This window comes from Bipolaris sorokiniana (assembly GCF_000338995.1).
Source record: "Bipolaris sorokiniana ND90Pr unplaced genomic scaffold COCSAscaffold_1, whole genome shotgun sequence".
Classification (NCBI taxonomy): domain Eukaryota; kingdom Fungi; phylum Ascomycota; class Dothideomycetes; order Pleosporales; family Pleosporaceae; genus Bipolaris; species Bipolaris sorokiniana.
In genome coordinates this window covers 1,199,666-1,221,828 of record NW_006911895.1, presented here as the reverse complement: position 1 = coordinate 1,221,828, position 22,163 = coordinate 1,199,666, and the positions used below count along the sequence as shown (strand labels likewise).

General features: G+C 50.3%; 9 protein-coding genes across 9 annotated transcripts; 7 read left to right on the top strand and 2 right to left on the bottom strand.

Annotated features, from left to right (window-relative positions):
* Positions 1–1,395: 1,395 nt before the first annotated feature.
* COCSADRAFT_209580 (uncharacterized protein) lies at positions 1,396–1,747 on the top strand. Its single transcript, XM_007696539.1, has one exon. The coding sequence runs from the start codon at positions 1,500–1,502 to the stop codon at positions 1,695–1,697; it is 198 nt and encodes a 65-aa protein (XP_007694729.1). The 5' UTR covers positions 1,396–1,499; the 3' UTR covers positions 1,698–1,747.
* Positions 1,748–2,343: 596 nt separating this feature from the next.
* COCSADRAFT_209582 (uncharacterized protein) lies at positions 2,344–3,371 on the top strand. The gene has a single exon (XM_007696538.1). It carries the CDS (start codon positions 2,620–2,622, stop codon positions 3,163–3,165), a length of 546 nt encoding a protein of 181 aa, XP_007694728.1. The 5' UTR covers positions 2,344–2,619; the 3' UTR covers positions 3,166–3,371.
* Positions 3,372–8,021: 4,650 nt separating this feature from the next.
* Positions 8,022–11,445, bottom strand: COCSADRAFT_166376 (uncharacterized protein; the record flags this gene model as incomplete). The annotated part of the gene is made up of 6 exons (XM_007696537.1): positions 8,022–8,168; positions 8,288–9,113; positions 9,235–9,547; positions 9,608–10,804; positions 10,981–10,996; positions 11,062–11,445. 6 exons carry the CDS (start codon positions 11,443–11,445, stop codon positions 8,022–8,024), a joined length of 2,883 nt encoding a protein of 960 aa, XP_007694727.1.
* A 278-nt stretch (positions 11,446–11,723) lies between these two features.
* COCSADRAFT_209523 (uncharacterized protein) lies at positions 11,724–12,394 on the top strand. Its single transcript, XM_007696536.1, has one exon. The coding sequence runs from the start codon at positions 11,899–11,901 to the stop codon at positions 12,292–12,294; it is 396 nt and encodes a 131-aa protein (XP_007694726.1). The 5' UTR covers positions 11,724–11,898; the 3' UTR covers positions 12,295–12,394.
* Positions 12,395–13,870: 1,476 nt separating this feature from the next.
* COCSADRAFT_209516 (uncharacterized protein) lies at positions 13,871–14,119 on the top strand. The gene has a single exon (XM_007696535.1). It carries the CDS (start codon positions 13,905–13,907, stop codon positions 14,061–14,063), a length of 159 nt encoding a protein of 52 aa, XP_007694725.1. The 5' UTR covers positions 13,871–13,904; the 3' UTR covers positions 14,064–14,119.
* A 2,064-nt stretch (positions 14,120–16,183) lies between these two features.
* Positions 16,184–17,332, top strand: COCSADRAFT_341309 (uncharacterized protein; the record flags this gene model as incomplete). Its single annotated transcript, XM_007696534.1, has 3 exons — positions 16,184–16,330; positions 16,442–16,694; positions 16,836–17,332. The coding sequence occupies 3 exons, from the start codon at positions 16,184–16,186 to the stop codon at positions 17,138–17,140; spliced, it is 705 nt and encodes a 234-aa protein (XP_007694724.1). The 3' UTR covers positions 17,141–17,332.
* Positions 17,333–17,592: 260 nt separating this feature from the next.
* COCSADRAFT_131094 (uncharacterized protein) lies at positions 17,593–19,544 on the top strand. The gene is made up of 3 exons (XM_007696533.1): positions 17,593–18,107; positions 18,163–19,050; positions 19,101–19,544. The coding sequence occupies exons 1-3, from the start codon at positions 17,703–17,705 to the stop codon at positions 19,212–19,214; spliced, it is 1,407 nt and encodes a 468-aa protein (XP_007694723.1). The 5' UTR covers positions 17,593–17,702; the 3' UTR covers positions 19,215–19,544.
* Positions 19,545–20,097: 553 nt separating this feature from the next.
* On the top strand, positions 20,098–20,705 carry COCSADRAFT_21610 (uncharacterized protein; the record flags this gene model as incomplete). The annotated part of the gene is made up of 2 exons (XM_007695879.1): positions 20,098–20,178; positions 20,268–20,705. 2 exons carry the CDS (start codon positions 20,098–20,100, stop codon positions 20,703–20,705), a joined length of 519 nt encoding a protein of 172 aa, XP_007694069.1.
* A 216-nt stretch (positions 20,706–20,921) lies between these two features.
* Positions 20,922–22,140, bottom strand: COCSADRAFT_166374 (uncharacterized protein; the record flags this gene model as incomplete). Its single annotated transcript, XM_007696532.1, has 2 exons — positions 20,922–22,063; positions 22,116–22,140. 2 exons carry the CDS (start codon positions 22,138–22,140, stop codon positions 20,922–20,924), a joined length of 1,167 nt encoding a protein of 388 aa, XP_007694722.1.
* Between the last annotated feature and the right edge of the window lie 23 nt (positions 22,141–22,163).

The window sequence follows — 22,163 nt, the reverse complement described above, 5'->3', positions numbered from 1 at the left end:
GTGTGTGTGTGCCACCAACATCGTATCCTCCTTCTACATACGTACGTACGGGTATCTCGATACGGCCGGTGGTTGGGTGGCCTGAAGACCCCTCCCCACGCCATGTGCAGCCACCACGATCACCGTTGGATCAATTTCGGAGGGCTGGTGGGACTTGTGGAAAATTAAGGTGAGGTCGGTGTTGGGTTGCTAATTGTCGCATCGGGGCTGTATGTAAGTCTGTTGGTGTTTTTTTTTTCCTGGTAGGTTAATTTGGGGGGGTGATGGCGTGGCTGGTGCGGCGCTATTGGTGGATTAAAAGGAGGAGGGGAGATGTGGCGTTTGCGGGTGGTGATATTGTTTGTGCAGATGGGGGGTGTGAGTAAAGAGATGGTGGGAGGGTATATGTTTGATAGGAAGACGTTTAGAATATGAGATGGGATGATGGAGGATGGTGTGGACTGAGGACGAAGAATCTCAAAGGGAATAAGAGTGATGGGTGTGGAGATGGGTGTGTGTGTGTGAGTGCTTGGTCGGATATATGAATGGGTGAGTAGACGGTATTTGGAGAAAAGATAGGGATTGGAACAAGCAGTGGCCGGACAGAGAATAGTACGATTATGCGTCAAGATCGGTGTGTAAAGAGATGCACGAAAGGAGATGGCACTCTGAAGAAAAGTTGGAACTGATCGAAACATCTGACTCTTTCTCAACGCTATAGATTCTCACGAGACTTGGCAGGAAACCAACATCTTCAGTAAACACAAAGCATGCAAGAAAAAATCGATTCGAGTATCCTTTCGGCGACAAACGCAAATAGGCCTGGACCAGCGACTTCAATCTGGCTCAATGTTGCCGCAAGATTCCATCCACATCGCACACCGACTTCACGATGATACTTCGAGATTGAGCTTCGCTCCGGAACGAAGGGCCGTCGAATATCTGCTACTGCTTGCAGAGTAACGAGGGAAGAAATAAGGGCAAGGCTGGTGGGTCAAAGTACAATATGTCCGAGAGAAAAGGTGTGTGAGTTTCCTGGTACAAACAACGTCATCGGCAGTTGTAAAGAGCTCAACAACTTTTACGCCTCAATTCTTGTTAGTCTTTTTCGGGTTGTCTGGATGCCTTCTCTGGAGCCCAACGTTCTTCAGCCAGCGCGAAGATCAATATGCCATGGAGCTGAAAGCCTCGACGACCATAGGGTGCCCATGCCGCACTTTGACGTTGCGTAGCCTGGCATGAGGTCTCGCACGCTACAAAGAGACTGGATAGTAGGCAAAGACAATGAGGATTCAGTACTAGTACCAGCATTGTCAAATATACCCCGTTAGTAGTAGTCGCCCAGTAGTCAACCCATATCACTCAAGGACTCAAGATTTCACATGATCATCCTTCTCTGATCCTACCAGGTGGAAAGTCACTCCTCGGACAAAAGCGACAAGGCCACCAGCATCCTCCCATATCCCCCCACAACCTCTTTTCGCCAAAGATCATCATCCCTCCAGCGAAAAGCATACTAGATGGGAAAAGATCTCTTCCAGCCCTCATCCGCCTCCCTGCCACGGCGCGCTCTCCGCACTCTCCATATCCGTCAGGCACACCGAGCCAATATCCCAATACATTTGGCGATCAGCACTCGTGGTCTGGAATGCCATTGTAATTACCCATTTAGGAACCAGCCATGTGCCTGTATTGGGATAACTGGGTGTTGCGCCTAAATTGGGGTTGGAGGGGCAAGGTATAGGTCTAGCCAAACGCAAAGGTCCGTTGGTCGTTACTGATAGTGTTATGGTCTGCACGAATTAGCTATAGCTATATCAGACTGGTTTTAAGAGCTCGCTCGACTGTTTTGGTGGAAGGTCAGGTGGTGCTGCCGATTTTGACTGCCGATACGGTGTGTTTGGTTTTATTGTTAAGTGGGTTTCCCGTATGGACGAGACGTGCAGCTGGTGTGCTGATGATGCAGTTGCGAGATGCAACGCACGTTGGAAACAGCACATCTGCTTTCCCCGTTGCAGCAGATTGTATTTTATTTGTTTCGAGAAACTTTGCAGGTGCGGGAGTGATGTTGAGGCTGTTGTATACATGTGCTCAGCAGGATTGAGAAAGTGGCCATTTGCCACAAGTCGGAGTCAAACTCTTGGGGGCATCGCGCTTCTCCGGAAATTTTGCTCCAGTTGATCGCTGCAGCTAGTAGCGTCTCTTACTGCGGAATACTGAGAAGGTCGTTGCTGATTGCCGCGCCGCTTCCATGATGTTCGTCAGAGTCACGCCACGCTGCCAGGCACAAAAGCATCCAGGATTCATACCCTTTCGGAACGGGATGTAGACGAGTAATACGAGGCAATTTCATCTCACCTCAAATCGAATCTCAGGCCATGGTAATTGTCATTGCAAAAGGTACACTTTTGTTGACAATAGTGCCGGGTATATACTATGGCAATTGAGTATCTTGGCGAAGCTGGGAAATATTTGCCGGAAACCTTGCAGCTGGCGTCTACCCCACATCCCAAGGACGGCATCAAGACCCCATAGTTTTTGCTTGACTGCTGTACTGTATGAGAGTAGCCAAGGTCGAAGAAAAAGCCTAGCTTCGGAAGTCTTCTCGAAGACCCTGATTACGCATGGACGTCAGGGCCGATGTTCCAAGAACCTGTTCTTTTATTGCAGATTTTCAAGGATGTTGTTTCAGGGGAGGGGTTGTCTCAGAGAAGCAGCTTGTATCCCCAAGTTGCAGTCGGTATGTGGAGATCCGCCTTAGCTGTGGAGGATGCATGTATCCACGCTCGCAGCTCACGCGCCCCTTACTCTCCACAACTCCAGCATCTTTGGCGTATAACAGCGCCCTTATTGTTGAGTATAGTTTGGCGATGCTTGATATGTATCCCCCGAAGAATTGTGCCAAGTGAGAGATGCCATTTGTTATGCCCGATGGGGTCGCATCGGCACGATCTTCGTACCAACTCATCTGATGCATGTCGGCCAGACGGCCCCCTGATATTGCTAGGTAACAGTGGCTTGACGCCGAGGAGTCGGTCCAACGGCTCATCTGATGTCCGCATGAGATCATTCACAACATGGCAGCGTTGCGCCACATCTGGATCTTATGACGTTGTAAGAAGCAAAAAAAGATATCAACGCCTGGGGAGAGAAGGGAGAAACCGAAAACGAGAGCGAAGATGGTAGCGACGGGAATTTGCATCGGAGAGAGACAAGGTTCGTTAAATCGCCTAGCTGCATGCGAAATTTGCAAGCCCCCCTCGACGAACATAGAGATCCAGCACGTCTGATCTAGTGCCTCACATGTTGTGGTGAACACGACCGGTCGAAAGCCTAGATGTGGGTTGACAGACCGAGAGATCCGGGACTAAATCACGCAATTATGATGGAGACAAAAAATACTGACAGGTGGGGAAGCATGATTGGTTGAAAAAGAGGGTTTGTTCGATAAAGAAATAAAAAACCCAGAAAGTCAGGTATAGGTAATTGACGAGCATGCTGCATTAGCGACGGATGGGTGGCATCCAGAAGTTCGGAAAGAGGAGCAAGCGTCCTGCAGGTGCTAGGGTCATGCCGCTATATTTCCTTGGTACTTGGGTGTACCTTGTCTGAGTGGTAGTGTTTAGTTGCATGTTGCGCTGGACTTTTCCCAAACTAGTCTTGGTCCCCTGGCAGCGCAGATGTTGTAGTGGTGGTGGCCTGGGGATGACAAAGCCACCAGGCGACATGGCTACGCAGAGTCGCTGCTTGTCACGATATCATCATTGCTTCAGGCCAGGATGTCTCGGAGACATGTCCCACATGGACATGGCGCAGCGGCTGAGGGGATGGTCTGAGTTTAGTAGATCCAACGTGCTGTTCTTACGTATTCGATGATGCCGAAAGTAGTAACGTGCGCGTTACAAGTATGTAGTGTAGTTGGACACTTCACAAGTTCGACCAGAGTTTGTCAATTTGCTCGGAGGATGGATGTTGCAGTACGAGGCTGACATATGATACAGTCATCCAACGAGTAATGACGGACCGTCTTATGCTGTGCCAAGACGAGTCCATACTGTTGTGCCACTGTTCGCTTTCTGCGGCTTGCAGCGTAAGCAGCCCTCGCTCGGGACGACCCTCCACAAAACGAAGGGCGAACGCCCTGGCCGGTGCACTGCAGTAATCTCCACTCGTCTTCGCCTACTCGGGCGCCACGCGGGAGGCTGGGCGGTGATTGGCTGCGCTCGAGTATCCCCATTACACATCTGTTGCTGGATGTAGGCGTTCGCGGCTGACGCCCGCCTCCACTGTGCAGACATTCACTCGACCGGCTAAAAGGAAGAATGCTCGACGCGGGCCAAAACGGTCATTCCACCCACCTTTTGCAACCCCTGCCCTTACTCTACTGCAATCACCCTCCAAGCAATATCGAGTACCGAGATCTAGCAAATGACCGACGAAAGCGCACGATACCTTGAGGTACAACCGAGTTGCAGCCACCCAAGCGGCGGCTCGACACCGCCAAACCCCCACCTACCACGTTCCCCACATCCTGCGTGTCGATCGTCCCAGTCGCTTCCGCTAGGTGTATACCAAGAAAGGCCCTCTACGTTGGCGCCGCATGCATCTTGTTGTATCCATCGACTAGTCCGCTGCATCCTGCCATCATAGCCACCATTGCAACATGTCTCTTTCTGGCCCTAGTCGGCGGAGACTAGTAATCTCCCTGGGGCCGTATTCGAACAAGATCCTGCACATTGCAAGCCAGCCTCACGCCAGCCGCACGCCATGCCCGAGATCTAGAGCGCCCATGTCCATAACCCTCTGTCATCCACTTCTGCCTGTGCTATCCGATATCGCCCCATGACATGGCCAAGACAAGAGAAAAAAAGTAATCGACCCTTTTCTGACTGCCATCTTGCCAAGACCCAAGGGGAAAGTCTAGCCTAGTCTTGTCCTTCACTCAAAAACCGGTTCTAGACGACCGCTTGCCGCGACGGGACGTGACGATCTGTAAGGACTCCACCCGCGCTGCTGCTCAGAGCTAGGGCGCCATTCCGAAGCATAGCTTACTTGGTCGAAACCCGAACGACCAGTCAACGCGCTTGCATGCTCACCGTATCCCGAGCCTTTGGCACCCACGTTGGCTGTCTAACGTCACCACACGGCAGACGCAGCCCACCCCCCTAATGCTATGCGGTCCACAGACTATACTCTTCTCGCAGTTTGTTGCTCCTCTCCGCGCAAAAGACGCGATTTTGTCACGACACCCACAATCAAACCTTACCCCTTTTTTACTTTTCATCTAATGAGATGGAAAAAGGCCCCCATCAAACAAGCAGAGACCTAAAAAAAATCAACCTCAAAGTGTGGAGAAGTGGTATGTTGGGATGCGGCTTCTTGAACGAGCAAGACGCGGCTACGATGCATGTGGAAAATGTATTGGTGAGATTGATTCAGCATTCCACGTACATGGCACTATCGTAAGGCACTGCAGTGGCACCATATTCGGACCTGGGCCTTTGCACTGGATCCGGGGCAGTTGTAGCGGAGAGTAGGGAGGATACTCCGGTGCTGAGGTGTGCCAGTGATGAGTGAGGCTTGCAGCTTGCGTGTACATGTCTGTATGCATGACGGGCCTCGTTTCGGGTCGACCATGTATGTATCTGTTTATAGTTGAGCACGTTGAATGCTTCTTAACACCCGTGTTAAGACGACATATGGTTCACGCCATGTGTCTGCATAAGATTTGGCAGCTTCGTGAAAGCGCACAAAGAGCGTGTCCCGTCTTCCCGTTGCTCTTGCAAACACTGAAAAATAAAGCTCTGTCGTCACTTAGCTGCAATTGGCAATTCTTTGCGGAGGCCACGATCACATTACTGTTTGTGATACACAAAAGGCCCGTCCCCGTCAGCCGTGATCCGTTGCTGCATGGCCTTCATAGCAGATATGCTGATCGAACGCAAGGGTCCTACGCAAGCACAAGGGTGGAGGGAGCGTTGGTCCTTTGGCCCATGTGGGCGATATTGCGGTACATGTTTTCCGGATTTCAACGGCAACCCAGTGTCGGCCATTACAAGTCCCACCGAGTCTCAACAGATCTGGGGTGCATGACAGAACCAAATAGTATGCCCTTGTATTTACCTCTGAGAGCACGCGGTAGATGGGACTTCTGCGACCTGATGTATGGTCCCGTGTTTTACTTCTTCTTTCTATTTTCGTCCATGTCTTTAACATGATGCAAAGTCCCCGGTCCCCTCGCGGGCATACGTCGGTTTCCATGCATCGCTAGACTGGAACCCTCATAGCGAAGTGATGATAGATGCGGACGTTGTATCACTCAACAATCGATGTGAAAGATATCTTTCACCCAGTATATGCAGTATCCCAAAAACGCCCACAAGAAGCTATCCTGCAGGCTTGGTCGAAAGTGGAGAAGGACAGCTTGGCTTCGGCAAAGTCGTCTGGCTCTCGAGGGTCGGGTAGTTGGGGCTTTGCGATCGGGAAGCCGATTATGGGCCGGTAAGACGGTAGCGCGAAGGAGCGTGACTCAGGGGTCAAGTGGATAGTCGACAATGCTAGTGGGAGACGAGTTCTGAGTGTCATATACCCAAATGCCGGCGTGTTCCGGTACGTGGCTATTGCTGCAAGCAAGCGATCCTTGTGCCGCTCTCAGAAAGCTCTTCGTGCTTTTGCTGCGGCTACTCGATGGTGTTGCAAAGCACGGTTGATGTGACAAGATACAAGGCTGGCCCTTTTGGTACCGTCCAGGAGACCAAAAGTCCGAGTTTGGAAATGGTTGTAGTGATGTGTTGGTGTTCCGGAAGCTCCCCCACCACCCGATGGCGTAGGTACAGTAGATTGTTAAAGTGCTCATGTTGATTGGCTCCTCCATTGATACCGCGCAGTCGTCAGCACCACGCGCAGCCTTTGGGTCCGCGGCGCATTAGGTCGAAAAAACGGCCTTAGTGGTCCTTCTCAGAAAACCATCATGCATTTTAGATTGTGAAAAAGGGGGTGTTTCTTTTCAGTGTCTGGTGGTCGTGTTTGTGTGAGATAGATACACCGGACGACGTGTACTGTGTAAGTAGATATGGTGGGATGCAGGGGTCACACATCTGAAACGACGATCCTAGGTATAACGGCGCGTGAGTGAGACATATTGACATACTTTCTCAGGAGCACGGTGCGGCTTCACCGAGTAATCATAGTAGCTATGCTATTATTGATCCTCTTGCACGGCACAGCACCTTACTGCAACTGTCAAGCAAGTCTTCTCTCACCATAGCTCCGTGTATCAGGAGCACACACACAAACGCTAACCAGCTGTATTTTGAGTTTATTGTGATTCTTCTGCTTAGGATTACCTGATCACTAAGAGCGCTATGGAACTCAATTCCACCATATAGTAGTACTATCAACAAACTTCTCCAAATGTGTTCTAGAAGCGAAGCAGCAGCATATGCCGAGGGGGGTATAATGAACAAACCAATATAACAGAATCGGGAGTAGGTGTTCTCAAACCGGTGAGAATACGGAAAATCTGCAACTAATATTGCCCTCTTTGACAAGGAACCATGGGTATGTGAAGTGAAAGATGTTGAACAACATGGTGTGGCGGGAAAGTTTGGTATCGGGAAACGCCTTTCCGTTCCCCCATCGCACCGAGAGCGCAAACAACAAACGTGTGGAAATGCAGAGACAATATTTTCAAAACGCCCAAAATCATAATACATGAACTCATAATACACCACCGCTAGATGTGTGTGCCCAATCCGTCAAACGCCAAGCAAGCCTTGTGCGAAATGTCTGTGCACCGGGAGAAAGGAAGGATAAAGAGAGCACAGTGTGTGTGGGGAAGCAAGCGTGAAAGCATATCGTAATGCTACCGAGGCAAACCACTGATCGAGATTGTGCCTCGGCCAAGAAGATGGTAAAATAAGTAATTGGAATCGAGAGGAAAGATGCCATCACTGCTACGTGTGGTTGTGGAGCGGAGTACGGCAACATGACCGCGAGATGACAAGGGTGGAGGATGGCGCGAAGCGAGCGTCGAATGCACCTCAGAGTGCGAGCCCGGTGCCGTCGCCGCTCCAACGGTAGAGACTCAACATTTCCCTTCTCCGTTGTTGCGCCAGTTCGGCATGTTCGTCTATGCCGCGGCCACGCACTTGCTGCAAGGCAGAGCGCATGACTTTTCGGAAATTTCGCTGTGAGATAACTGTTAGCACAATTGGCCGCGTTTGAGAAAACTCCGCTTGGCTGAAACAGAAAGGAAGGCTGATTGCGTAACGAAAAAAAAAGGTGACAGACTACCCGGGGCGCTTACCTGGTACTCGGTATTGAGAGTCACAATGCATGCCTCATGTGCACGTACTATGACTTCGCACGCACGTACTATCTTGGGATTGGCGTCTCCTTGGAGTTTGTCGGCGATGAGCAGTAACAAGAAGCTCCCCTGTAGAAGGTAGATCCCGAAGAAGAACGGCATGAAGCTCAGATCAGGATCCAACTCAAGGACCTCATTCAATGCCTCAGCTGCATGGACGGCATGGCCGGTAGCATCCACAAAACTTTGCGAAGAGATCCAGAGGTCGTTGTCATCTAGAAGCGAAATGGGGTCCCACTTCCCGTTCAGCAAGATATGCAGGGTGTGCATGAGGTGCGTGCCATATGCCTCCACAATCTTGGCATGCAATAAGTTCTCCTGCGCTCTGGATATAGACGAGTTGACAGATCGTACCGAGGGCGTGCCGGGATGTACTGATTCCTGCTGGGCCTCCACGTTCGCTTCATGAACTGCACGGTTCCGAAGCTCCTGTAAAGAATGGCCATAGGCTACAAGCTGCTGACTGATCTCTACCACATGGTGTTCCCAATCCGTCTTGGCTCCAAAGCGTGGATGATTGCGGGCATGGTATAGATCGGTAATCTCTCCAAGGATTGTCATCAGAGGAAGGAAAAATCCGAAAATGGAGTGCCCGGTGCACTCGAATGAAGGCCCTCTTCGGCGAAATGTGTGATCTGAAAACGATTGAGCGGAGTCCTCGAAGAATTCCCCAGATTGCCATACGTTATCGTCAAGCGGCTGCAGAAGCCCGGAGCATTCCACGTCCAATAAAGAGAGCGGCCGGTTGTAGCATAGGGCTAGGTGGCTACAGATGGATCAGCACTTGTCGGTTTGGGGAACTTGGCTAATATGCCAGGGCGTCGACAACATGGTTCCAGCAATATTTCTTTGTTGGTGCCACGGGCGACAAAGATCAGAAGGCTTACCGATCAACAGTGAACAAAAGCCACCATATACGTCTACGCTCTTCTCTTTGCTCCTCAGTGCATTCTACGGAAGAGTGTTGGCCGTTCGGGTATGCTCCGCGCCCATGTTCGGCACGGATATCTGCAGAAATGTTTTCATCGTTGGGTTCGGGTGGAGGCGTCACAGGCACTTCTTTGCCCAGCTTGAGCTCTCTGGCCAGTGACCATGCTGCGTTCCACCAGCGTAGTGATGCAGCCTTGTACTCGCTTGCTGAGATGACAATAGCCAGATGCATGTAGGTCACCACCTCATCAAGGCCGCCGCATGCTCCCGCTATAAGACTTTGCGTTAGCTCTGGGGAGCCTAAGACTTGTATGATGAAGATTGACTTACGTAGACCTATATCGGATTCTTGAGTTGGCATCCCGAAACCATCCATGGTCACACTGTCGACCATGTTTCCAGTGGCGAAATTTGTAGGGCCACTATCTGGACTACCTGGTGTCTGATGTACCAAGGGCTTCAACAGACTGATTGTCAGATTGATCAGCTTTTCGGAAAGTTGACTCCGCGCAGACGGCGATGAGGATAGATAGGGTGACTCGCTCGTCAAGCAACCAATCCATAACATGCTAGCCAGTAGTGCCGGGCTGCACACCCTTGGGTTGTTCGTCCTCAAAAACGACCGTTTTCGGAATACGTAACCAAGTACATAAGGAGATACGGGTTGCATGAACGCGGATGAGGAACTTTGGAAGTAAAGCTCGAGTAAGTCGCAAGCCAATGACACTGGCATAATATTTGCTAGGTGTGGAACCAACGGCTGCAAGACTGGGTACCTCAACTGATGAGAGTGGCTCTGGTGTGGTGCGCCCGAGTACATGGTAGTAGAGGGAGAGGGCAAAATCCAGCCTGGTGAGCCGTTGGCAGGTGACTGAGGCATGTATCCCATATTTGGGGGTTCTTCTGGCATTCCAAAGGCGCCTGGTTGCGGTTGTGTTTGCGCATGCGCACTCTGCGGACTCATCATACTATAAGGGCTTCCCGAGTACTCCATAGCATGCCCGTGGGAAGAAACACCAGGATGCATTCCTGGCTGCATCACCTGAAGTGGCGGTTGCTGGTAGGCGAGGTTTCGATGGTACTCCATGGATGCGTACTCTGGAATAGAGTGCTGCATAGGCAGCCCTTGCGTCTGAATGCGAGGTGGCTGCATAGGCTGCATGGCTTGCATGCCGTCGGCCATTTGGTGGTGCATGTCGCCTTCTGGGATTGTGTCAATGGCGTTCAGGCTCATGGTCCTGTTCGGGTACATGGATGCAGTGTCCATGTCAGAACTTGTAGTTGCAATGCTGGCGGACCGTGCCGGTAGCTCGGAACGAGGTCTCTGGCCCTCTGTGAGTTTAGGGCTGCTACTTGGAATAGATTCCGCTGTCTTGTCCGAGGGCTGTGGAGTGCTAGACTCTTCAGACTTGACCGTACTGCTTCCTGCTGCTGCGGCTGCGGCTGCCTGTTGCTGAGCGATGTCTTTTCGCGATGCTTTCCCGCGCTTCTTGCGCTCACGGATGTATTCGCACGTCAGACCAAACTCTGGTGTTTTGTTAGTGAAACTGTCAGACGTGGTAATGGCAGGATATGGTCGGCTATGCTAGGTTCCGACTAAGACGCCTAGCAGACGCCACAGCAGAAAAGGCCGATCACGGTGCCAGAATATCCCCAGACAACTGCGGGGTTCACGCCCCGGTCCAGGATTCGTTGCGACGTACCTATACAATGCGCGCACTAACCCATGGATTAGTCGGCTTAGCTCTAGTAGTACATGTGGGACGCTGGTAGTAGGAACTTACAGACTGTCTCCCATCACACTTCGTTCTTAGTTGATTACACTGGTCGCATGCCCGACTGATCCTACGTCGTACTGGCCCTGACGCAGAGTTACTGCGACCTGATCGTTCGTGAAGCATCTCTCGCTGGTGTCGTGGCGCCAGAGGTCCACTGGCGTATGGTAGTCGATGATGGGGCTTGATAACGGCTTTCCCGTTGGGCAACACATGCCGGTTGTGGTGGAACTGCAATGCAGCGTATTGCGACGGGTGGGCCATGGACTCGAGCGAGGAGTGTCCCATGTGGTCCATAGAAAGATGGTGATGGTGATGTGGATGGTCGACTGCGTTGGGCGAGGGGACATGGCTGAATGCCGGGGGGTACTGATGGAGATTCGTGGAAAGCATAACTGCGTTCTAGCGTCCGTCTCCACCAAACTTCCACCACTCGAGAGAAGAGGCTGAGATGTCAATAGTGGCAAGAAGGGATTGAATATGTCCGTAGGGGAAGATGTGATGGGGGCGGTGGAGAGAGGTGGAGAGGTATTTGGCAGGGCTAGACGGTTGCAGCGCTGGGGGGCGGTTGTGCTGTGAAGGACGTCCAAAAGATATGCAGGTCAGTTGTCCAACCGTCTTCTTTTGACTACAGCAGCGAGCCAGGGTTACGATATTGCAGCCGGATACCACAGTGGCCGCTTAACGCTGAGCCTTAGTGGAGGCAGTGGGGTATAATAGGTTCTGTCCACTGCGTGGCAGCACAGGAGGGCCATCATACCGAATCGACATGGGCAAACCCGTCGCTCCTCCGGGCCCAGCTGCGTCGTGCGTCAGAGATGTCTCTGGCCACATGCTGCAAACGAGATGGGCAGCAGGGCAGGTTCGTGCGTAGGTGCGTCTGGTGGTCGAATCTGGTCAAGCTGGCTTCCGTTCCCCCATCCCCAGTTTGAGCAATTCACCCCTGCCAGACCTGCCAGACCCTGGTCTTGCAGCACACCAACACTCGAGGGCGAGCACAGTCCACCAAAGCCGCTGGATCGCCGGTGCTGCGGACATGAACACGGACACATGCCAGAACGCTCGCCGCGGGTTAGACTGGCAATCAAAAAACCATATTGGCTGATCGGTGCCATCCCGACCCTATATGCGGCCGCCTTAAGAAGGGTGGTGTACCGATGCCGGCTCAACAAGTACCTCCAAGTACCTGCCCGTACCCAAGACCCACCCACCACTATAGCATGGCCCGTTTCCCGTTGCTGAGCGATCAAGGACACCCCGGGATGGTGATTGGCGAACCCAGCCCGCTCAAACTGCGTCCGTTGGCACACGAGCCGCTTGCAACACGGGACCTGGCAGTCTCCGCCACCGCCCAGCCTGTCTGCCTGGAGACGCGACCATCTCTTCCTTAGTCGCAGCCCCCAATGGGCCCTCCCTGGCTCGACATGCACCCTCAAGCCCAGCGCTACCCGCCTCGATGCCGGTCATACTGCACCCTGGTGACGAACCCGCCAGCCATCCCAACCTGCGCTGATCGTCTCCATCCCTCTCCCGCTGACCACCCCGGAGATGGGCCATGGACTGTCAGCTGGAAATGCTCAAGACACCCGTCTCCGACGCTTACAAGCCTCTGCCACCAGAGTTTTCACAGCACGCTGCAAGAGCTGTGGACCAGAGCCATCCCCATAGCAATCCGCCTATACCTCCCAGGAACGAGACACGCAGAGTGTGTCCCTTCATAACACTAATGCATTTCCACAGTTACTCCGCTAATGCATCTTATGAATCCCGTATACCAGCCTGGACAAATCCGCCCCACCGCTAGAGCCAGACTCAACTTTGCCAAGCCTAAACCTGGAAACCCCCCATTTGCATGTGTTGAACATCATTAGATCTGGATATAACACATAGTGTTATGGCACCAGTTCAAACAAAAACCGGGCAACCACAGTAGCTGCACGTGTGCCACGTCTGGTCCAACCTGCTGAAAGATGCTCCAAAGCGGGCCGTGTCAGCAGCGTTGCAGGAACAGCCCATCGATTTCACGGTGCAGGATGCTCCGCGCTACTCAGCAGGGCGAGTATGTATCCATTGTTCGGTAACGAGGGGACCCCACCCCCGAAGAGGCCTTGTCGAGTTTGGCTGCAGTTCCAGACCATGAGACCGTTGGCTGACAGGTTCCAACTGTCGACATAGGCGACAACGCTGTAGTATCTGTGGATCGCCTCGCATCCTGCTTGCCGGGCTAGTGTCTCCAGTGTTTACCAAGCACCACAAATTTAAATTGACCTGCATCGGTCGCCACAACGACCCGGATTCGCATTACAATGTCGGACCGTTGTTCAAGCGGCTAGAAGTATTCGCAGCAATATTACGTTGAAGCCTTTAGTTTTTTGTCGTCGACGACACGAATAGTCTCAAGATTCTGCACGAAGGATTTTCGTATAATCTGGTCCAAGTGATTTCCATCGTGAGCCACCGTAACGTGATGGCATCGTTTTAACCGCCGAAACAACAAGGCACAAAAATCATGAGCAACGCGTCTATCCCCTTTCGCCACTTATGTCGGAAGAATGCAAGCTAACAGTGAGGCCTCCAAGAGTCGTCTTATCAGGCTATGGCCTGTTTTTTGTACCAGTCTGGTAATCAGATTCGACGACCTTCATTTGAACCTGTGGGGATATGCTCAAGCATGGGACAAATGCGAGCCTGTTCGGCGTTGCCGATTGCACAGGGTGAAAGCAGCACGTCCCAGCATTTTACACTTCCATCTTTACCGTAATGGGCATGTGTAGCTGCAGTGATGTGCAGACATTCAATACATCTCGGTACTACGATAAGCTATACAATCAGCTCATGCCCCTGATCCCGTAATGACTGTGATAACTGTTAACCCGGTCTTCATTCACAGAAAGCAAGTCAGCCAACTGCAGACGACTGCAGTTTACTTGTGCTCGACAGTCGAATGCTCAGCTACCATACACTTGATAATGGTCCCGACAAAGAGAAATATGAAACACTTCATGTCATAATTCCCATGTTCTCTCAATAGTTTGCAGCTCTATTATACCTGTATCCCAAGTGTTTCACTCATCGTTCAATAATAACCTGTCTTTATCATTCATGCTAAGACGTGATTCACATAGTCTGACAAGTTGTTCACTGCGAGTAACACTGAAAGACTCCCGCAAACATCCTATTGGGTCTGGTTCTCCGTCGGCTGCCCACTTTCCATGTCCACGGATTTCGTGCAAAAAGGAGAGCTTCCCTGGAAGACCTATACATAGTCTGTTACCACGTCAGCAACAATGTGAGAGTGATAGAATATAACATTCACGGAAATAGTATCATGTGCTGTGTAACATAACATGCAGCACGTCTCTATCATGGTCTGACCGTAGCTAATGTCGTCTGCATGGATGGTGTAATTTGTGGAAAGAGGCCTTCAACAATGATGCATTTGCACTTGAGACTATAGAGTTAAGAAAATGGCAGTAAACAAAGTAAGGTTGTGAGACAACAGAGGTCCTTATTGGTAATATTGTCACTTTCAGCTGCAAAAAGCAACCATGTTATCTTCAAATACGTTGGTGACAACAAACAACAAAACCCCCACCTTGCTATGGAGTTGCTGACAACACAACTCACTCTCGTTGCTTCATTTTCCTATACAAATACACCTTGTAGATAATTAGAGGTCATAGATGCCCTGCGCACTATCCATCCATAACGGACGGCACTGGTTTCAACAACTAGGACATTATACGCTTAGTTGAACCAGTGTTACTTCTGCACTGACCCATATATTAAACACATTTGTTAGTCATGCTTATGATTGTTAGTTTGATGTATAAGCCCTCGACGTAAACCTTAGTGAGTTGACATAGTTACACCTTGTTCTGCTAGTGTGACCTTCAACCTACTTACATCTGATATCATCCAAATTCGACAGCTCAATGCTACTATCGAACATACACTAAACACATGCTACAGACGTAGATTCACATGCTGTACGAGGACGGTGATGAAGTTAGAATCGAATTTCACAAGACATTAAAGGTGTTCTCGTATTCTAGACACCAAATTGAGATGCCATTGCAATAACAATTGACGATCCATCTCGAGTTGCAAATCATTTATATATTAAAAAAGATACATTTCTATACTAAAATTCAATTAGCAACACAAACACACAGCGAAGGATTTTGAGATGGTCTTTCCGATGTACTTTGCAGTAGCAGACTTGAGGTGCTCTTACCACAATGACGCAGCTACCCAACACCAGGCCTGCTAACTTTCAAAATTCTAGATCTATACGACTGTATAGAACAAGTTTCCCTGAATCCTCCACAATGTCTAACATTATTCGCAATAGTTTTGGATATCATTTGGGTTACCATTGCGATTCAGCCACTTTAGCTCACCGACAAATGACAAAACGCCAACGCTAGATCATGACAGGCCGCAAAAGACCACCACAATTCATATTGCTTACTGCTGTGCTTTTTTCAAACAAACTATGTATATCGTATCTTTATATCACAATATCCACTTTATCTCTGGTTTTTCTTAACCGCCGGGGGCGACTTTACGTGGGGTTCTCCTAGTCGGACCTTGGACGGCTTCGACATGTTGCGTGCCGAACTTGTTGTGATTCCTAACTATAGAACGGCATGGAGGCATTCTCAATCCATGTTTTTGTTCGAACTATACAAAAACAGCCTTCATGTAGTCGGCCCACTGTAAGACGGTGTGGGGATACAACCAAAGAGTTCTATCCAACTACTTTGGCGTCCCAAGAGTATGTTGTTCAACTATAACATGTTGGTGCGCAATCATGAGAGACTTGCTACCACTCGTTTGTTTACGTGGATAATATTCCGAGGCTTTTGTCAGATCGTTGCTTTTAAAATTAAAAGGCATGCAGCATCAAAATATGCTTATTGCCCTGAGCAGACGATTACGCCACAGTTCGACTTTACAAGAATTGGGTGGCTTGAGTGGCGATGAGGCAGGCGGAATTCGAACACAACAAGCATAAATTGGGTGCTCATATTGTGTTTGTGCTGATCGTCATTCCATTCTGGTATAGTTCTCAAAACAAGGTAAGCAGTTTCTTACTGTGTACACTGAGGCCGACAGTGTGATCTTCATGGGCGGAGCAAGTCCCTCAACACAAGGACTACTCAGAGATGTGTCGTACCGAGCCGTTCCGCACAACTATCCCGCCCCACGGGGATGGGTAAAGGCCCAAATAGACAGCACCCAAGTTTTTGCAAATTTATCTAAGGCACATGGCGTAAGCGAATACAGCTGCACCGTTAAGCAGGGAAGGTGACAGGATAAGGCACTACGGCTTCCAAAGCCGAGTCCAGCTCAGCTTGTTGATCTTCATATATTGCTCGTACAGCCCTTGACATCGCTGCATGAATCCTACGGCCGCCCCGTTGATGGACACGTGCGGGACCCGGTCATGACAGGTAGAGATATGATTATTGAAGAGACTATAGGCCACCCAAGATGTAGTCACTATGGACGCTGGATTTCGGCTTCTAGCGCCAGTTCATCCGCCCTTGAGGGTCACATGGTTCACAAAGGCTTGACAAGCTCGCACACCCACGTGGACATGGACACCCTGTCGCTTGTGAAACTTTGCACACCGAGTAGGCCTCGGTCTTGGGCTTCCCAATAGACAGCAGATATCGTGTGGTAAAAGGATCCGCCCCATCTAAAGGGGTTGATCCAAGGATAGCGGGGTTGAGTAGGTATTCTAGAGGTTCTATGCAGAATGCAGGGTGGTGTAGGAACTAGGGGGTACCAAGTACCCCCCCTGGAGGCCGCTCAACAGGCACAGTTAAAAGTCTCTGCCAAGTGTGTGCAGAAAATTGGCATGAAAATTACCTATAAAGAGAAAGATGGTGTCGGTATACCTGCTACTCTTCTACGGTTGAAGATTCTGTATTCCGTTGCGCAAAGTGGGTCATTAAGGCTGCTCAAGAGGAGGTGCAAATGCATTACCAATACCATGCCTTCGCCATACACCGATGAATATGGTACTTTGTTCCTAATCAGATATGTGATTGACCCTGCACTGTCTACTACTCACTGAGATGCATTGGCGGCATCTCAATGAGATGGCAGGAAAAGGCCCGAACCCATGCCGACGGCAATCTTGCGTCTCAACATAAAATATGGTGGTACATTACTCAAAGGTCATAACCAAGCCAATTCTCCGGTAGATGACCAGGCCGGTGGAGACGGTCCAGGGTATTGAGCTCCTGCTGCGGCCCTACTGTGCAGGTCATTACGGCCGTGTGGTAAGTAGAAGGCTTGAGCAATCCGATGAGATGGCCGAGCAAATGCACGGTGATTTTTCCTCATCATGGTCACAATAGCACAAGTGAGTATGTAATCGCGCCGTCGATAACCGTGATAAGAGATTGTATCGAGTCCGTTTTTCGGCGTGGAGGGGTGAATGTCCTCCACTGGGATGGAACGTGCACGAGCTAGTCCTAGCGTGTCATACGTCATTTCCGGTTTGGCGGCGGGCAACGCTTCAACTCAAAATTAACTGCTCCCAAGGCGCCGCTGAATCGACATTGCCGTGTCTGTTTATTGTACATTGCCACTTGAATTTATCCATAGAGGCCTCGTACCAAACAAGCACCGCCATGTCGCTCGAGAAGATCACGACCATCTCTCCCATCACCAACAAGCCAATCGTCACACGCAATGGCCTCTCAGATGCTGATTTGCAGTCTCTCCCTGAGACGGCTGCTACGGCATTTGAGTCCTATCGACGCACGCCACTCTCTGAGAGGCAGGCTATTGTTAAGAAGGCCTTGAAGCTGCTAAATGAGCGCCAAGATGTTTTGGGTAAAGAGATCACAGAACAGATGGGTCGCCCCATCGCCTATACTGCCAAGGAGGTCAGCACGGCGGTTATGCGCGGCGAGTACCTGCTCAAGATTAGCGATGAGACGCTCAAGGATACGGACGGCGAACCAGAGAAGGGCTTCAAACGCTACATTAAGAAAGTCCCGCTGGGTCCCGTATTGATTCTATTTCCGTGGAATGTGGGTTGTGGCCAAGGGTTACATTAAGTTTTGCACCTGCTAACTATACCTGCAGTACCCATATCTGACCCTCATCAACTCGCTAGTGCCTGCTCTGCTTGCAGGAAATTCCGTCATTTTGAAGCCATCGCCACAGACGCCAACGAGTGCCGAGCAGATTCAGCAGATCTTCAAGGAGGCTGGCCTTCCTGATGGTGTGCTTCAAATCTTTCACTGTGGATCTGTCACCCAGATTGAGTCAATTGCACGATCACTAAAGATTCAGCTTGTTTGCTTCACCGGATCAGTAGCCAATGGTCTCGCCATTCAGCAAGCTGCAAATGACAGGGTTCCACTCCGAATAGGCCTTGAGCTAGGAGGCAAGGACCCCGCTTATGTTCGTTCTGACGTTGACGTCAAATGGGCTGCTGAAGAGCTCGTAGATGGCGCAGTCTTCAACTCAGGCCAGAGTTGCTGCAGTGTCGAGAGGATCTACGTGGACGAGAAAATTCACGATGAGTTTGTATCAGCACTCCAAGAGGTACTTAAGGGATACAGGCTCGGCGATCCGTTTGACAAGAACACGCATGTTGGCCCCGTGGTCTCTAAGAGATCTGCAGAGACTATTCGTGAGCACGTCAAAGACGCCCTGGAAAAGGGAGCCAAGGATGCTACCCCAGAAAATGCAACATTCCAGAACCCACCCGCAGACGGCAACTATGTCGCTCCGACCCTGCTGACAAACGTCAACCACGAGATGGTAGTGATGACTGAGGAAACATTTGGCCCTGTTATTCCGGTTATGAAGGTCAAGAATGACACAGAAGCAATCAAGCTCATGAATGATAGCCAATTTGGACTTACAGCTAGCATTTGGACCAAGGATGTTAACAAAGGCCATGAACTCGCCGATGATGTTGAAGCTGGTACCGTCTTTGTCAATCGATGCGATTACCCCGCACCGGTAAGTAGCTCTATCGCCACAGTCATAGAATTGCATACTGATAACTTTAGGACTTGGCATGGGTTGGCTGGAAAGACTCTGGCCGAGGTCAGACTCTCAGCAGGTTCGGCTTCGACCAATTCGTTAAGCTCAAGAGCTACCATGTCAAAGACTACCCGAAATAGATGCAGCATCCAAGGCACGTTACAGGCCTGTTGTCTGTCTAGAGTGCTTGCCGCTGAGATTACATTTAGTATTGCCATAGGTATGCTTCAATGCAATCGACCTCGCAGGAAAATTACTAAACACCACTCACAACTTTGGACCAGCGTGAGGATGATTTCAAGTGAACTGACGGCCACCACATTGTTAGCATTGTCGTTTCAAGAGCACAGATACAAATGCTCCGATCAGAACCTAGTAGCAATGTGTTCTTGCGTGCAATCACGTGAACATGCATCTTGAAACAACAGTACTTTGTTGAGAATCTTATGTGCCTACTAGCGCCTTAACAGGTGCTCTCTCATCTCCACATTTCTGCTGGCACCAACTGATAATCTTAGATCGATACGGGAAGAGTAAACAAAGAAATCAATCTCAAACAAGACTAAAGTTTGTGATTCGCAAGGGTCGTGACTCGGGCAGCCAAGTTTAGAGAAAAGCTTGTCACACCATGAGAACTTCTAAGCGAACCCTGGTTTCCGTATCCATTTTCTTCCCTTTTTTTTAGTTATTTGGTTTTACTTTGCAGATCAATTTTTTCCGATGCCTGTGACTACAAGCACATCACTGATCAAACTCGAGCTATATTTTCCGCTCTTTCTTTCACGTCGTTGTCACGCCTAGCCTCCCGGCACAGTGCAATTCCCTTTGTACCGAGGCCTATGTTTCAGCGCCTGTGCTCCTCATGCCTGGCTCCGGCTTTGGAAATCCCACCTTGGCGTTTATTGGCAGATGCCGACCATCCATCTATCCATTACCACTGATCCAGATCTGTAATTTGTTGCTTCTTCTCCAGTAACCAAGCACATACGCTGCAACCCGTTTTTCCACCCCACACCTACAGCAATGGCATCCATGTCTATGGCTACTGTGATGCAACATGTGTTTCCCTGTTTTGCTCCACGGACTAAGAGGGCTATGGTCATTGTATGTTCACCATTTCCATTATGCTAACTCTTATCCTACCAGTCACATGCGTGGAGTATCATCACACTTTCTAATATATACATGTATAGGGCGCACCGACAGATGTACGGCATTTAGACATCTCAGAATGCATACCCGGTCTTACGGAGGCGCAATGTGAACAAATTCGGAGCAGAACCAGGAGCAATGGCACAAGTTTACTCGACTTTGGACCTGACGTGCTGCCGTATCCACCCAGTCTTGCTACTCGGGATATATCGACACGCGGGTCTGGATCTGAATACGAGGATTCCTGGGGAAAATCAAAGTCTTGTCTGTCTTTGAACGACTCGTTGGTGAATGATGCGGCGAGGAAGTCCCCTGGTGATGTTGCGATACCGCCGCGTGCGGTGCATAAGAGGAGTAGTATGATGGAGTTAAAGATGGAAGATATGCTAGAGACAGAGAAGCAGTCTCGTGGTGATGTTAGTGATCAGGATGCGATCATGTACAAGACACTATCTGGCGAAAAAAAGAACCAGAAATGAGAAGTGTAAGGGGTTTGGAAGACCAGGTTCGTACTTTACAGGATAGGGCAAAATAGGTTGCAAAGTCACAGTAATCGCAGAGCGAGGTTAAGAAGTGAAAAAGCAAGGGTATGCACAGGTTGCAAAAGCGTTTCATTGATAGGTCTATTCAGGAATACAGCACCTAATGTATTTTGTTTTATCAAGTTCAAAAATATATGTCTTCAACCAAGGTGATCATCTCATAGGCTCCAGAATGATATTATCAAGTAACCGGACAGGAACTTGATGACCCTCAGCGTCCAGCCGGCCCAAATCCTCTTTGTCTAGCTGTGGTTCCTCCACCGGCAGCATCTTGACCACACCACTTATAATTGCACCCTTGCTGTCGTCAATCTGCTCGATTTCTTCCATGGTATCTGGGTCTGCAAGGCTAATGTAGTCGACTTCAAACTTTGCGCGCTGGCTGGGCTCTAGCTGCTCTTGCTCAAGGAGAGTCATATTTGTGTGGTCAAATGCAGGCCACAGTACATCATTCCGCAGGCGCATCCCGTTTTTGTACTTGAGTTCTGCCTTGCGGAGTGCTTGGTTGAGAACAATAGCCACATTGCGGCGGCGTGTACCCAGGTAGACGTTGCGAGACGAAAGCGCAAGACCGTCGGACTCCCTTGACGTGGGGACTATACGCAGATCCGTGTCAAGGTGGAAGTCGCTGATCATTCGCTTGATGACACGAGTCTGTTGGACGTCCTTTTGGCCAAAGTAAACGCGATCCGGGGCGCAAATATTGAAGAGCTTCATGCACACGGTTGCTACGCCGCGAAAGAAGACGGGTCTCGATGCGCCCTCGAGAATTTGACCAAGCGGACGCATCTCAACAAACGTTCCTACACCGGGGATGCTGCTGTCGGGCGGAAGGGTAGGATACATAGTTTTAGTGTCTGGTGCGAAGATGGCCGTGACTCGTCCTTGGCCTGAGCTTGCCAGCTCTTGGTTCAGCTGTTCTACTATGTGCAGGTCTGACTCCCATGTCTTTGGGTACGAGTCGAGATCCTCGTTCAGGCCGAATTGGGTTGGGTTCACGTAGATTGTGACAAAGACGTCGGTGTTTTCAGCTGCGGCATGGCGCATGAGCGAGATATGGCCCTCGTGCAAAGCGCCCATGGTGGGTACTAGACCGACAGTACGCTGATTGAGGCGCAAGTCCCTCCGGTAGTCGCGTAAGGGAGCGACATGGCGGAAGATATGGGGCTGGGGATTCGAGGATGAGGTATTGCACAGACTCGGGGATCCGGAGAAGAAGCGAATGCTGTTACTTGTCCTCGAAGCTTGCAATGGACGCGAAAACTTGGCTAGAAGACACGAGCGTGCTATCGGTACTGATCTTGGTCAGCTCAATGGCTCAGCATCGGAGTATAAGGTTGTATTCACCAGATGCTAACCGGAGTGGTGACATTGCGGGGAGTTGCGGAAGTGTCG